This window comes from Lupinus angustifolius, chromosome LG02, assembly GCF_001865875.1.
Source record: "Lupinus angustifolius cultivar Tanjil chromosome LG02, LupAngTanjil_v1.0, whole genome shotgun sequence".
NCBI lineage: Eukaryota > Viridiplantae > Streptophyta > Magnoliopsida > Fabales > Fabaceae > Lupinus > Lupinus angustifolius.
The window spans coordinates 23835059-23851043 of record NC_032010.1 but is presented as its reverse complement, the minus strand read 5'-3'; the positions used below and the strand labels follow the sequence as shown (position 1 = coordinate 23851043).

Sequence of the window (15985 nt, the reverse complement as noted above, 5' to 3'; positions counted from 1 at the left end):
AATAATAAAACATGAACGGTGGATAATGCAATGACAGTGTATAACATACACTATTAGTTCATCCATATTTTTCTCATTTATCAATGAGGTGTATTTCTATTTTGAAATAAGCCAATTACCCTTCAGTTATGAAAACCAAGATGCAGTCAATTTTTTGTTGTTTTGCAAGTGTATTATTATGCTTCCAAAATCATGATTTGATATCTTTTACTTTCTCTCAACAATTGCATTATGAAACCCATTTCTTAATATAAACTTATAATTATGCTACATATAGAAATAATGTGTATCTTAAATTGGTTGGATCTAGCATTTTTTTTCCACATAATTAATACCACTCTACTACCTGAAAGAGATAGAGGAAGTTTATTGTAGTGTCATACAACTCACGGGTGCTTTATTTCACTTGGACTTGACTTCTTGGCATGGCAATAGACTCCGTTTCACAAGCTGCCAAATAAAAAACTAGTTTCCAAAAGCTAATTAGTACTCTTTCTCATTCACCAATGGAACCACTTCCTTACTATTTTATCCATATTGTGCATTTTAAGAATATGTGGCTATCATTCTTTTAAGATCCTTTCCAAACCCAAAGGGGCCTTCATCATACAATCATACATTATTTTTTATTTTATTTTGTATAACTAAAAATATCTCCACATTTTATGAAGAACTAACTTCTTTTGGAGTGCATGATCGTTCCTAGAAATCGAAATTTTAATCTTTTGGTCTATTTAGAGATTCAGTAGAGTCTTATACTGCTAGATCGACATGATAGTCATTTATTAAATATCAGTAGATGAGGATGGTTAAGCCAAAAGATTGGGGGTGGAAATAGATGGAGACATCTTGGAACGAGTTAGTGGATAAATTACCCAAATAACTTGAGGATAGATAATTTTATTAATGCTTTCATTAGTTTTTAGGCATGGTTATGTAATCAACTTTTATGATTCGTTTTGCATTTTATTCATATTCCATTAACAAAAGACATCTGAAAGGAATGTCATTAGCAAAAAGTTGAAACATGATATAGGTTATTTTGTATTCCTTAAACAACATTATGGTATTTGTTTCTTATCAATCACCCTACTAACACATGACAAATATGATTATAAAGATAAGCTCATATCATAGAACATGATATAGGTTACATATAAGAATGTATAAGAAAATGCTTTACATAAAAAATCATGTGAAACTAAAATGGACTATAGTATTAGTAATTACTTAAAATAAAGCTCAACAAGCTTCTTCAATGTGTCAAATACACTTGTGAGGGGATTAAATTGAACAGCACGCTTTAGTTCCAGATCAGGAAACTGGTTTGTTAGTGCCTGTTGCATTCCAGACATGGACATCATAGCTGCTAGTTGAGTATTGGACATTGCTTCACAATCTTGGGGTGTGTCCTTTATTTTGTTTGGATCATATCCAAAGTTTCCCAAATAAGTTTTGTACTTTTCTATAAATTCAGGTCCAGGGTTAGGTGTCCTTGAATATATCTGTAAACATTGATCACATGGAAAATGAGTACTAACTGTGTATAAATATTGATATATAGGTTAACTGAAATCAGATTCTCTCCAATACTGGAATGTGAGAGGAGGAAAACATTTTAATTTATTTAATTCAAGTAATAAAAAATTTGGACCCTTAGATTTTTTTAGTGTCGTGTTACAATCTAGGCCTAATATTGGACTGTCTAGTACGGGAGAGAAACCCAACCGAGGTTAGCCTGGTTTCCTATATGTTGACCAAGTTTAACAACTCCCATTTAGACCCCCAAATTATCAATTGCACAATTCAACATTAGAAGCAAAAACAGAATCATATACTCCCCATGCTAATTAATAGCTATTAAGTAAAGATTGTGCGACTAAGTGTTGTTTCTTTTTATTTATCTTCAGTGGTAGGGTGACTCAAGTGAGAACAATTCTTATATAAAAACCGTGAGAATGATAAATTTGAGCCTTAAAGTCTGTCATGGATTAAAAGTTAGTTATTGGTCACATGATAGTCATGTGAATGTATCATTCAATCAAGATCTAGTGGTTCATACTGAGTGTTCTCATTTCTCATAGTAACGCATTGTTCTCACGTGAGCAGTTCTGTATAATAACTCAACATTAGATATCATATATGTCATCACTGAAAATTCTAAAAAGGTATTTCTACCAAGTCTAACACATGATCAATAGAACTTGAAGCATAGCTATATTTTTCATGTGAGTAAATACCTGAATAAAACTTCTGTCCTTTGCACCAGAAACAAGAGCAAAATTGTCATAATCAGTATCAATAACATCATAAGGTTCCTTTGGAATGAATGGCAATGTAGGAAACCTGAGATAACACTTTTCTTTGATCATTTCCTGTTTCTCTAAATCATTCTCATTTTTCTCCAAATCTTCTTCTGAAAGACATTGAACCTTTCCCCTAATTCCTGTTATATATCCATCAGGGCTTCCATGAACACAAAAAGTATCAACTTGAATAGATGCTGCTTCTCTATCAAATGTATATACACCCTGAAACATCATTAGTATAACCAAATTAATATGAATATGCTTATTGATGCAAAACAAAGTACAAAAATAACTAGTGAAATCTACAACAGAATCAATATACCCATCAAAGTAAATTACAAGGCCTATCTCAAAGATGCATTATATTGAATGACAGAATTTTCTACACATGTTTGATAAACAATGAAGAACCTAACATTTATGTCTATACCTTATTACCTCTGATTTAAACAAATTGTTATGAATAATGTCAAGTTCTTCAATTTCTAATCGTAGAATTCTCGTTTGTTATGATAGAGCATTACAGGGTCATTCGATCCATGTAGCCGACCCCATCTAATGAGATAAAGGCTTGGTTGTTGTTGTTGTTGTAATGTCAAGTTCATTAAGGAAAGAGGTTCGAAAAACCACCACAACACAATCCACTCTTGTCAAAAAAACATGTCTTCCTTAATATTCTCTACAATATTTGTTTCAGCACTCACCTGAGTGCAATGACAGTCTTGTTGGCCTTGTCCAGCAAATCCGCGTTTGAGTGAAGCAACCTCGAACCATCTTCCTGAATATCGGATCGGGTCAAAATTCTTGGCTGTCATACCTCTCATCATCATTAGATTTCCAACTTCTTCAATTTCATTGCGAAATGGTAGATTAACTGCATTATCATCGGCACGAGCAAGCTGATATATATTTCGTTGATGAGATAGATCTGCTGCTACAGACTCCTAAAGAGATAACAATAGACATATATTTACTACATTTCTAATCAATACATAATATTATTACTATCATCTATATACTGCATTTCCATATCATCATCCACATTTTGAAAGAACTTCAATATGGGAAAAAAGTTAGAACAAATACAAAAAAATCTACATGAGCAAAGACAACCATAGAAAAAGATAAAAGCACCTAATAATAAATTGGGTATGTAAACTACAATAGTCACATTTGGCCAATGTCCATGTAAAGTTGAGTTATAATGTTGATTAATATTTCTCAGAATTTGTTAGGAATATTCATTCGGCAATAAGGAGCAGTATTCATCAGGCAATAAAGAGAGACAATTATTTCACCTACTATGTTAGAGCACTTATGCGATTATTCATGTGAGAATTTATTTTTTCCTGCATCAGTTTTCTTTTTCATGATATATAAATTAAGTGTCTTGTTGATGAATAATATTAAGCCTTGTTCTACATGACACATTTAGTTACATATAACATAAGATTAAACAAGTCTATAGCTAAAATGTGTATACAATGTGAAACCTGATTTGTTGAAGAAAGAAGAATGATGGAAGCAGCAAAAGCAGATAAGACATGTTTGGTTACAAGCTTAGTTGATAGTGGAAGTTCCAATGAACACTTGAACATTATTCTTGTTGACACTCCCTTAGGAATTGGAGGATAAGAAGAAGAAGAGTAAAGTAGAGGTGGAGATGAAACTAGAAGAATCTCTACCATGTTTATTTTTTGTTATGTTTTCTAAATTGTTTACCATTATTGTCCATTATCAACTTTCTATTATTCTTCTACTTTCTACCATAAAAACATCCACTTCATACATCATCTTCCATCTAAGGTCTCATTAATCAAACTGGGCCTCACTCACACTATTGCTATTTGGATTTTATGATCAACTCCACTTTCATGGCCCAGGTTTTTTTAATATCAAAAGTAATAACAAATACTTTCAATATTGCACTAATACTGACAAATACTTATGGGGAGCAAAAAATATTAGTTACTTATCTATAAAGTGAGATGGTATACTGAAAAAATATTACACTAAAAGTATCTCCGGAAGCAAATATAATCTTCATTTTTATTTGGTTCTCTCACGTTATTTTATAATTTATTACAACTCTCCATGAAATAAGAACAAATATAGTTTATTTCACAATGTCAAACATTATTCTTACTTAAGTTTCACACCATTTAACATGTTATCAATGTTATACTGTGCGTGAGACCAATGCCCTTTGGGCACATTTGTTGTTATACGATAAATGTAATTCCACATGTTATGAGCTTATAATTTGTTGAAAAAAAATAATTTTTAAATATTTTTTTGACTAATTATATATTTGTGATAGAGACAAACAATATTTTCTCGTACCCTGTCTCCACTTATATATTTGTTGGTGCATTCACATTCTTGTCAACTTTACTAAACCCACTTTGAAACTTTACCAAACTTCCACAAATATATATCAACTTGCAAAGGACCCATCACGAATATATATCATGTTGTATACATCAATAGGGTACCTACCATAAAACTATAGCAAACCTAATTGTAGTTATGTTGATCATGAACTTAGGGAAATCTCAATTTAATCCTAACTAAATAGTTAACAATGACATTCATATATACACGTAAACTTAGTGGAATTATATTCGGTTATTTAATCACTAATAATGATATATTATATAGTTTGGTCGAAATCTTTATATATATTTCATTATTCAAACCCCACGACATGTGTAACTGTATCAAATAAAATCACATTAAAAAACAAACAAACTAATATTATAGTTCGGTTGTTAGTTTTTTGTTTTTGGTGTTAGGTTGTTTGTTTAAATTAAATGTAAAAGTATAGGTACCTTGCTCTAGACTTTTATAGATGGACCTCTTTGAAAAGGATAGCACAAATAAATATTGGTCAATAAAAGGAAAATTATGATTTATAAATATTAGAGAGATTAAAAAATTATGTCCAACAAATATTTTGCTAGTTTCTAAGAGTCAACCTATTTGATTAAGTTGCAAAAATGAAGTGCAAGTTCCCAGGTTTTGATCCCACAAATACGTGATTTCACCTTTAGAATAAAAATATATATATTTGTCTATCTAAAAAATTGAGTAAAACATTTTCCAAAATTAATTCATGGGTTTAAAACATTTTGGGTAATGAACCAATTCATTCCGGATTCGAGATTGCTCATCCCAACAACTATTACTTACATGAATTAAACTCTCGACTTTGAGAATCTAGTAAGGTTTTACACTACTAAATATAGGATATGATTTGAGACAATATATCATTATTCTTCTGAACATCCCTCGAAGAGTAAGAGGAAAAAGTGAAATTGGTTTCCACAAACCTGCCTCTTACCAAGGTCTGCTAGTTTCATAATAACTTAGACTTTTGAGAATAGGCATCATAGTTTTTCCAAAACATGGAAATCCTCTACCATTGTCCTCTAGTGTAAGTTAATTTAATCTTTCAAGACATTGCAACACCACATGAAGGTGGAAAACATGATCCTAATTCATATTACCATACATACTATTGACTAGGAGTATCAAACATAAAAACTTAAGGTATAAATAAATTATAACAATTTAATACTTTATGGTATTTTAATTGCACGCTTATGGTGGATAATGATAATGGGGTTGCAGCCTTTTCCTTTAACTAATAGACTCTACTAACTTGATTTAGATCCACCAATTAAGAAGCAACATTTTTTGATGATATTGTTCACTTTCATGACATCAAGTTCATGGTATACTTCTGATATTTCATGCTTAGTATCACTCCATATTTATGGTATTGTGATTGATTAAAAAATATATATTTAAGTTAAAATTTAATTTTTAAGTTATTTATTGATCAATCATAAGATTATGACACATAAAATAATATTGAGTATGAGACAACAGATATACAATCATATATAGTACTATAATGGTAATAAGACCTCAAATATGATTAATGCATGTAATAATTCCTATCAAATTTATAAGAAAAAAGTGCAAATTTAAACGTTTGGTCTATATAAAGGGGTGTCTCTCATTAATGGGTCTTTTGCAAGATGCAGAGGTTATTAGAATAAGTTTTACATTTTTTAATGACAAGAATTATACCCCTATAATTAATGACATAATATTTCCCTCCTCAACATACAATGGAAAGTTTTAAATGATATGCTAAAAGTTTTTACTATATATATCATGTATTTTCAATACTAGTCTAAAAATGTTTATTTTCAATACTATGATTAAAGTAATAAGTGCTAATCAAGAAGCACTAAAAAAATTGATTGTGAGAAATTAGGTCACGTGGTTACATCATGCACCAGATTATTCCTTACATCCTTTTCCTTATTTTGTTATTATCATATTTAGAACACACTCACCCATTTCATAAGATGCTCTGTGCATCTAGACAAAGATATATTCATAATCTAATATATATCATGCCTCCTTACTTGTTACTCTTTTTTATAAAATAACCTTACCAATTGTTATTCTGTAAAAATATATGCACTACTTTACGACTTTATACACTATCATTATATCTAGTATTTTAAATTGTGGACCGTATTATGTGATGGGCCGTAATATTGTGGCACCATAATCGCATCACATTGATGCGAACGCAATGAGCTGCAACATAGCCGCATCAGACTCCATTTATACCACATCAGGCTGTACTGTAACCGCATCGAGCCACATCAGATTGTATCGATATCAAAAATATGTTTTTACTTACAAAATAATTCACATCATAACGGTGGAATCCGCAATCGCAATGGCTGCAATGACCACAATCGTTGTAACGACAATCACGCCCGCAACCTCAATTTAAAACATTGGCTGCATCATTCACCATTCATGTTTTATGATAATTGACTATTCAAAAAAGTAATACAAATGAATGATGAATGATATACAATTTGTGTATAAATCTTTACACCAAGAATACATAGATATTACATTTATCGGTATTTACCAAACTACCCATCATTGATGTAGTAACGAAGAAGGTTGCAATATGGATTATTTTGGAAAAAGAAATAGAAAAATACCGGTCAACTGTCCCTTATATGTAACAACAACAGTGGGATCAAAAAACAAAACACAACAACAATAATAACAGATAACAATGTCTTTCTTCATCACAAAACCAGAACCAAACCATGGCAAAAAACAAGATCATTCACGAAACAACTAGGAAGATGTCACAACTCTGCAGAAAAGTGGTTCATGTTAATGTTCGTTGGGGTGTGCTACAAAGGGTATCTTTTGTTGGACACTTTTTTAGATTCATTTGGGGTAGGCTTGTGCTTTGTTCTGTTGGAAAACCAGCTAAGTATAGGAGATTGCCCTTCGGTGATTCTTCGCCTTTTCCGGCCGCCACCGTGGAAGAAAGGTTCATGCAAGAACACAGCACGGTCATGGATAGTGGTTATGACACGGATTCAGATTTGGTGAACTTGAAGATTAGTTTATTGGGTGATTGTGATATTGGAAAAACTACTTTTGTGGTGAGCATGTTTCTAAGTTCTAACTTTATGCTATGCAGCCTGAAACTTTTATAGGATTCATTTAGATCATGTTATGATTTAGGAGCTTTCAATTAGAATCAGTTATGAAAATATACTTACAAAAAGTGTTTATAAAACTGCTTATGATTTTCCTATAATCTTTTTTTATCTTATTTCAATAAATTTATCTGATGAGCTTATGGAAATAAGGACATTTTTAGCTTATTTAAGAAAAATATTGAGTACATGCTTAATTAAGTTGTTTGTACAAATGCATGATTTGTTGTTGGTAAGTTAAATTAAGTTATAGGAATCATTCATATATCTAAGATTTGTTAAGAACCCCTTTGTAACAATGCTAATTTATTCTAGAAAAAACATGTCTGTTTCAAATTTTCCTTCTTGCTTTACCAACTTCATGTGTTTTCATTCTTTTGAAATTGGTAAAGTAAATATATAAAATAATTTGGACTATTTGGTGTTAATTCTTGAACTCCTTTTGTAAGATAAAGTATGTAGGAAATGAACAAGAAAAGAAGAGTCTTCAGATGGAAGGGCTAAATCTAATGGACAAAACATTGTTTGTTGAAGGAGCTAGAATTTCATGTTGTATATGGGATGTTGCAGGTTCTTTGCTTCAACTTTTTCTTTCTGTTTCTTGCATTTTTCTTTTCTGCTTTCTTGTTTTTATGGTTAAACTTTTTGTGGTAAATTATGTATGTAGGTGACAAAAGATCCTTGGATCAAATTCCAATGGCATGTAAAGATGCAGTTGCAGTTTTGATTATGTTTGATCTCACAAGCCGTTCTACACTAAATAAGTAGGTTGAGAATCATTATTTATCTGCTAATTTTTATGGTAGTTTTTTGAGAAACATAATGGTAGAAATAATGATTTTAATTTTGTACCTTCATATCTTATTGCAGTGTTGTTGGATGGTATAGTGAAGCAAGAAAATGGAATAAGGTACCAGAAATTTATTTTACTTAGTTAATAAATGAATTTTCTTTTTTGTAAAGTTATTGATTAAAGGGTAATAGTACTACATGCTTTTCCATAGAAACTCAAGAAAAAAAGAGAGGCTTTAAAGTAGTAGAGAAGGATACAGTAACTGCATTATTACATTGATTGATGCTGAGGCTTTAATACCCATTATTGGCATAAGGTGACATAAATATTTCATTGACACTAGACAGAGTGAGGAACTGATTATTGATAAGATGATAGCTATTAGGTATCAAAATGTCATTTTTTGTAATACCAAGAGTACCCCTCATCTTTTTCGAATAAGGAGCTAAACCCTTTCAAGGTGTGTGTGACTGTCCCTCTTAACAAGTGTAGTTCCCAGGAATCGATCTTTGACATTTTGGTCATCCTAAGGATCTAACAGGGCTTACATCACTAGACCAAAATGTCTTAATAAAATAACTATCCTGATATAGGCTGATAATATCCCTAAGTTTGGCATAATATTGGTGAAATTTCTAATGATCAAAATTTCCACTTGCAGACTGCAATTCCAATTCTAATAGGCACCAAATTTGATGATTTTGTTAGGCTCCCCCCAAATTTGCAATGGACAATTGTAACACAGGTAAATAAATAGCAATAGTTACTGCTGCAACTTATTTTATACCTTATATTAAAAGTATGTTTAAGTACCCCAAAAAAGCACTTAATCATGCATGTGGCTGCTTTATCTAGCTTAGTCATTCCCACCATTCTAATGCATATATAACCTTTAATAGACTTGTCAACATAAACAACTTTTCTAATAAAAGTAGTTCTTTTCCTTTTCCAATCTCAGAGTTTGAAATTTACCAAATTCTCTCTGTTTCCATGTTTTAGCATAAATATTGGGCCCTACATGTTTATTAAAGTTAGAGTAGTAATAGTCACAGTTGATTACTTTGAATGAAGTGTTTACTTTGTATCATATTCCTTGGCTTTTCAAAGTATAATTAACTTATTAGTTATTACTATAACTCATGCAGGCAAGGGCTTATGCAAGGGCAATGAATGCAACCCTTTTCTTTTCAAGTGCAACCCATAATATAAATGTGAACAAAATTTTCAAGTTTATAATGGCTAAACTCTTTAACTTGCCATGGAAGGTAGAAAGAAATTTAAGAGTTGGAGAGCCTATAATTGACTTCTGAGATGTTCTTCACACTGATTTTGCATGTACATATAAGGACTAAAGTGAAGAGAAAAAACAAGTTGACCTATTCATATTGACTACACTTTATCACCACCTACATAGGTACATAATTCACAAATTTTCTATAGGACATTTTGACTATGCATCTTTAGAGGCTGAGATAGGGTCATTCAGTTTTACCCTCAGATTCCCCTGTTGTGAAAGAAATGTTTTGCTTCTATTCTATGCTTGTAGATGAATCCTAAAGCAAATGAAGAAAAAAAAGAGAGGGAATTGCAATTGCTCATTTATTTCGTCGGGTTTACTATTTTTATTCTACATCCGTCTTCGTCGAGTTTTCAACCAAAAAAGTAATACAATGTATTGACATCGTTATGACTAGACATCGCTAAATCTTGATAAATCTTTACGTAATGAGTTACTTAAACTAGGAATTTCAATGCAACAGAAGCAATAATCAAACTTTAGAACTCAAGATGTATAAAAATAAACTCCAAAAACATATTATCCATAATCAACAACTGAAGGTTTCATAGAATTATTATTGGTACACCTTTAACATCAGACACAGTATCATCAAATGACAATAAGCATGAATGCATGCATGCATGCATACATATAGTACTCTGAAGTATGCATTAACAAATAGTTATCTCCAAATCACTAGAAGCTCTTGGAACTCTCAATAAGAACTCTGCAAATCTATGTGGATTCAGATCAGAATTCTTATTGCAGACTAGAGTAATATTCTTTTCTATATTGATAGTCATTTTCTTCAATACTTTTCCACAATGAATGAAATATGCCAACATGCGAATCTCATTCTTATCAAAGCCTTTGAAGCCCTTTACCTCCACAACCTCTAGGCTTGATTTCAAGCATTCATAGATTCTTACATTCTCTGTCCAGAAATTCTTTGGTGAAAAAGCAAATGGTTGCACATGATTCTACAATATATATATAACAAAAATATTATGAGTGTTCCATTTATATCAATGTAAAGAAATTGTTGCTGTTAACAAAGGAGGAATGTTTTTCACAACAACATTGCTAGGTGAAAAACACTGAATTTTGAATTGCAGTTTTTAATGTTAAGATTATCTGATATAATCAGATTATTTTTTAATCTGCATAAAATACAGCTTAGCAAGATTATTATCTAATAATTCCAAAGTAATATTGTTTTCAACAGTTCAAATCTTATTTTCATAAGTGGTTATTAAGATTTAAGTACCCAATACCCATGGAACAAAAATAAGATTAACAAATGAGATTGAATATAAGGAGAGTCCAACTCAAAATATTATTTCTATCGGGTGGGAGAGCTTCATGGTTTAAATAACATATTGAGTTTGTTATGCTACCTAATGTGACACTCCTAACATTGTTGTTCCCTTTAAGAACCAACGTTCACGGTGACTTTCACTCTATCGACACTGACTCGATGGTAGCCCTTTCTCTTTCGGCGGCTTCACTCACCTACCGGTACTCGGTAATATACCTTAATCCAGCCTATAGGTAATCATTTTTGTGGCACAACTCTCAATGAAAACACAAATTATTAGGACTTAAGTATACGAGGAGAGTTTAACCCAAAAGACTAGTCTATTAGGTGGAAGAGCCTCATTCTTACAGGCCAAGTACGAGGAAAGTTCAACCCAGTACTCGGTAATATACCTTAATCCAGCCTATAAGTTGAGTTTGACTCTTTAACTTGCCATGGAAGGTAGAAAGAAATTTAAGAGTTGGAGAGCCTATAATTGACTTCTGAGATGTTCTTCACACTGATTTTGCATGTACATATAAGGACTAAAGTGAAGAGAAAAAACAAGTTGACCTATTCATATTGACTACACTTTATCACCACCTACATAGGTACATAATTCACAAATTTTCTATAGGACATTTTGACTATGCATCTTTAGAGGCTGAGATAGGGTCATTCAGTTTTACCCTCAGATTCCCCTGTTGTGAAAGAAATGTTTTGCTTCTATTCTATGCTTGTAGATGAATCCTAAAGCAAATGAAGAAAAAAAAGAGAGGGAATTGCAATTGCTCATTTATTTCGTCGGGTTTACTATTTTTATTCTACATCCGTCTTCGTCGAGTTTTCAACCAAAAAAGTAATACAATGTATTGACATCGTTATGACTAGACATCGCTAAATCTTGATAAATCTTTACGTAATGAGTTACTTAAACTAGGAATTTCAATGCAACAGAAGCAATAATCAAACTTTAGAACTCAAGATGTATAAAAATAAACTCCAAAAACATATTATCCATAATCAACAACTGAAGGTTTCATAGAATTATTATTGGTACACCTTTAACATCAGACACAGTATCATCAAATGACAATAAGCATGAATGCATGCATGCATGCATACATATAGTACTCTGAAGTATGCATTAACAAATAGTTATCTCCAAATCACTAGAAGCTCTTGGAACTCTCAATAAGAACTCTGCAAATCTATGTGGATTCAGATCAGAATTCTTATTGCAGACTAGAGTAATATTCTTTTCTATATTGATAGTCATTTTCTTCAATACTTTTCCACAATGAATGAAATATGCCAACATGCGAATCTCATTCTTATCAAAGCCTTTGAAGCCCTTTACCTCCACAACCTCTAGGCTTGATTTCAAGCATTCATAGATTCTTACATTCTCTGTCCAGAAATTCTTTGGTGAAAAAGCAAATGGTTGCACATGATTCTACAATATATATATAACAAAAATATTATGAGTGTTCCATTTATATCAATGTAAAGAAATTGTTGCTGTTAACAAAGGAGGAATGTTTTTCACAACAACATTGCTAGGTGAAAAACACTGAATTTTGAATTGCAGTTTTTAATGTTAAGATTATCTGATATAATCAGATTATTTTTTAATCTGCATAAAATACAGCTTAGCAAGATTATTATCTAATAATTCCAAAGTAATATTGTTTTCAACAGTTCAAATCTTATTTTCATAAGTGGTTATTAAGATTTAAGTACCCAATACCCATGGAACAAAAATAAGATTAACAAATGAGATTGAATATAAGGAGAGTCCAACTCAAAATATTATTTCTATCGGGTGGGAGAGCTTCATGGTTTAAATAACATATTGAGTTTGTTATGCTACCTAATGTGACACTCCTAACATTGTTGTTCCCTTTAAGAACCAACGTTCACGGTGACTTTCACTCTATCGACACTGACTCGATGGTAGCCCTTTCTCTTTCGGCGGCTTCACTCACCTACCGGTACTCGGTAATATACCTTAATCCAGCCTATAGGTAATCATTTTTGTGGCACAACTCTCAATGAAAACACAAATTATTAGGACTTAAGTATACGAGGAGAGTTTAACCCAAAAGACTAGTCTATTAGGTGGAAGAGCCTCATTCTTACAGGCCAAGTACGAGGAAAGTTCAACCCAGTACTCGGTAATATACCTTAATCCAGCCTATAAGTTGAGTTTGCTAGTATGATAAATGATAAATTATAATAAATTAATACTTACTGGCCAAATTCTTGCACAGCCTAGTTCAATGGTGAGGCGTTCTAACATAGGGCAGCTTCTGAGCATGAATACAATTCCTTTATACTCATTCTTGTTCATTTCTGTCTTTATTGTCAAATGTCTTACGTTGAAGTTACGTTCCATACGTAGTAGTTCGCCTCCAGTTGGAATAACCTTAGCATATCAAACATAAAATGTTAGAACAAACAAGATTCCATTATATTTTATGTGTTTTAGGATCTGGTTTCATTTGGGTTGTGTTTCATTTCATCCAAAACCATCATAAACTAATTTGGTATGAGAAATGAATGAGTTTTTTGACCTAAACCAATATCATTTACATAAAACAATGATATATTTATGTTATAGTATAACATTATGATAATAATGAGTGATGAAAAATAAACCTTGTAGAAAAATAGATGATTGAAGGTGGTGAAAAATGTTATATACCTGGAGGAAGTAGCTACATACAGTTAAAACTTTGAGTGAATAGAGATCTTCCATGAGATTGTAAAGACGATAACCATTTCCACCAAATCCAAATTCTGTAGAGAAATCAAGATCTGCTTCTACCACTTGTGGACACATTTGTATGTCAAAATAGTTCATCATTCCACTATATTTCAAAAACTTCAGATTTGGTGCCACCACTCTGAAAAGTTCATATTGAAAAGAACACTTATCAACCACCAACTTCTTTAGCTTTTGATTTTTATCCCTTACATAAAACTCACTGAAATTCCAGCACCTCTTCAGACTCAAACTTTCAAGCAATTTGCAGTTTGAAAGCAAAGTGTTGATAAGAAAGATTGATACTTCAATCCACCCAAAAGAAACTTCTTTGAGTGCATGAAACTTTAACAAATCTTTCTCAACAAAACGACATGAATATAGCTTCAATGTTTGAATACCTCTAACCTCATAAACATGTTCAGGCAATTCAAACATTGGCTCATCAAATTTATGATATGGTGCAACGTTATTGTATTCAACCCAATTCGGATCAGAAAAATCAAGCTCCAGTTGTTTTACCCCACCCCTATGTGTAGCAAAAGCAATGCATTTTTCTGTGAGTTCACTAACATTCTTAGGCATTGATAACTTCAAAGAAAACTTCTCAATGATAGTTTCTTTGTTATTATCAATCCAAAACGTTATGAAGTCTAGAAAAGCCTTTCTTTGTAGATCTTTAATAGAAGGGTTAGAAGATTTAACAAAAAAGAGTTCATTGAACTCTATGTTTGTTGTTAATTTGAACAACTTGTTGTTGCACCAACTTTTGGAAAATACAGAAGTTCTAACAGCTTCATTGAAGGGAAGCAAGGAAATGATAATAACAAGCAATGGATCTGACAGAAGACTAAGCATATCATGGCTCACTGCCATGGCTATAAGAGTATATGAGAATGGGTTATTGAGAGAAAGGGATTGAATAAAATATTTTATGGGTTTCTCTTATATTTGATTGTGACTCAATACTAGAGAATGAAGGCAATGAGTGCAAGTGTGAAACCTCAAAAAAGGAGAGGTAAATTATTAATTAATAATAACTTTATGAATAAAAAATTAAGAAATGTATTTGTAAAACAATTCATTTAGGCATGTGGTATATATTAATTTTGACTAGTTAATGGAATTATAGAAAAATATTAAAATCTTGTATTAGGAGATTTGCACATATATGGAGGAGACCAATAAAAATCTCTTACGTTAGTCTAATTCGTAAAGGAAGAATGATATAAGAAAAGTTATAGATGAAATGATTTCTTGTATATGAATACACATTCAATCAATATAGTTGATCTTATCAACAAATATTAATTTCTTGTACATGAATTTCAAATTAAGTAACTGTTTCCTTAAAAAAAACATTAATTTAGTGTTAAATCATTTAAAATGTGAGTTTAATTATTATTTTATATTGTCATTTGTCTATATATAAACCATTTTTCTACAAATATTAGATATTAGTGTATGTTAGGTAATTAGTAGTTGATCTTTCCTGATATAAATTTTGCGTTCAAACAATTGTTAATAATTTAAAATTGTTTTTGTAATGTTAGTGTAAAGTTTTTTAAACATTCAGTATATTATTCATCAGTCATTTGTACTACTTTTATTTAAAAGTTAATAATGATTAAATAAGAATAACAAATGATATAGTGATAATCTAAAAAATCTTATATCATCGGTACTTACATTTTTCAATAATTAATTTCAAAATTAAGAATATCATTAAATGTGTTTTTAATTAATAATAGTTTATATTATAATAATTATTTCTAATAATAATATCGACAAAATTTTAATGAAAATATCAAATATAAAATATAAGTGAATAAAGTTGATATTCACAATTAAGTCAAGTTTTATTAAAATTATATTCATTTTCATCCAAAAATTAAAAATATCATGAAATGTATTCTTATTAATAATACATTTACATTAGTATCACTACCATTTTAACACACTATTGTTGTCTCATTTTTTAT

At 31.0% G+C, this 15985-nt stretch overlaps 3 protein-coding genes across 7 annotated transcripts; 1 reads left to right on the top strand and 2 right to left on the bottom strand.

Annotated features, from left to right (window-relative positions):
- On the bottom strand, positions 1113-4012 carry LOC109341911 (chloroplastic lipocalin). Of its 2 annotated transcripts, none has more exons than XM_019579885.1 (4): positions 3803-4012; positions 3014-3253; positions 2241-2531; positions 1113-1505 (listed from the first exon to the last, which is right to left on the bottom strand). In XM_019579885.1, exons 1-4 carry the CDS (start codon positions 3995-3997, stop codon positions 1227-1229), a joined length of 1005 nt encoding a protein of 334 aa, XP_019435430.1. In that variant the 5' UTR covers positions 3998-4012; the 3' UTR covers positions 1113-1226. The 2 variants fall into 2 exon arrangements, with proteins under 2 accessions (XP_019435430.1, XP_019435435.1); XM_019579890.1 differs by having other exon boundaries at positions 3014-3250; positions 3803-3997.
- Positions 7357-11996, top strand: LOC109341922 (septum-promoting GTP-binding protein 1). 4 transcript variants are annotated; one of them, XM_019579907.1, is made up of 7 exons: positions 7360-7810; positions 8317-8437; positions 8535-8631; positions 8738-8777; positions 9322-9405; positions 9806-9925; positions 11699-11996. In XM_019579907.1, exons 1-7 carry the CDS (start codon positions 7463-7465, stop codon positions 11741-11743), a joined length of 855 nt encoding a protein of 284 aa, XP_019435452.1. In that variant the 5' UTR covers positions 7360-7462; the 3' UTR covers positions 11744-11996. The 4 variants fall into 4 exon arrangements, with proteins under 4 accessions (XP_019435461.1, XP_019435455.1, XP_019435452.1 ...); XM_019579910.1 differs by lacking the exon at positions 11699-11996 and having other exon boundaries at positions 7359-7810; positions 8323-8437; positions 9806-10223; XM_019579900.1 differs by lacking the exon at positions 11699-11996 and having other exon boundaries at positions 7362-7810; positions 9806-10223.
- On the bottom strand, positions 12076-14879 carry LOC109341958 (F-box protein At3g62230-like). Its single transcript, XM_019579929.1, has 3 exons — positions 13944-14879; positions 13491-13664; positions 12076-12692 (listed from the first exon to the last, which is right to left on the bottom strand). Exons 1-3 carry the CDS (start codon positions 14877-14879, stop codon positions 12384-12386), a joined length of 1419 nt encoding a protein of 472 aa, XP_019435474.1. The 3' UTR covers positions 12076-12383.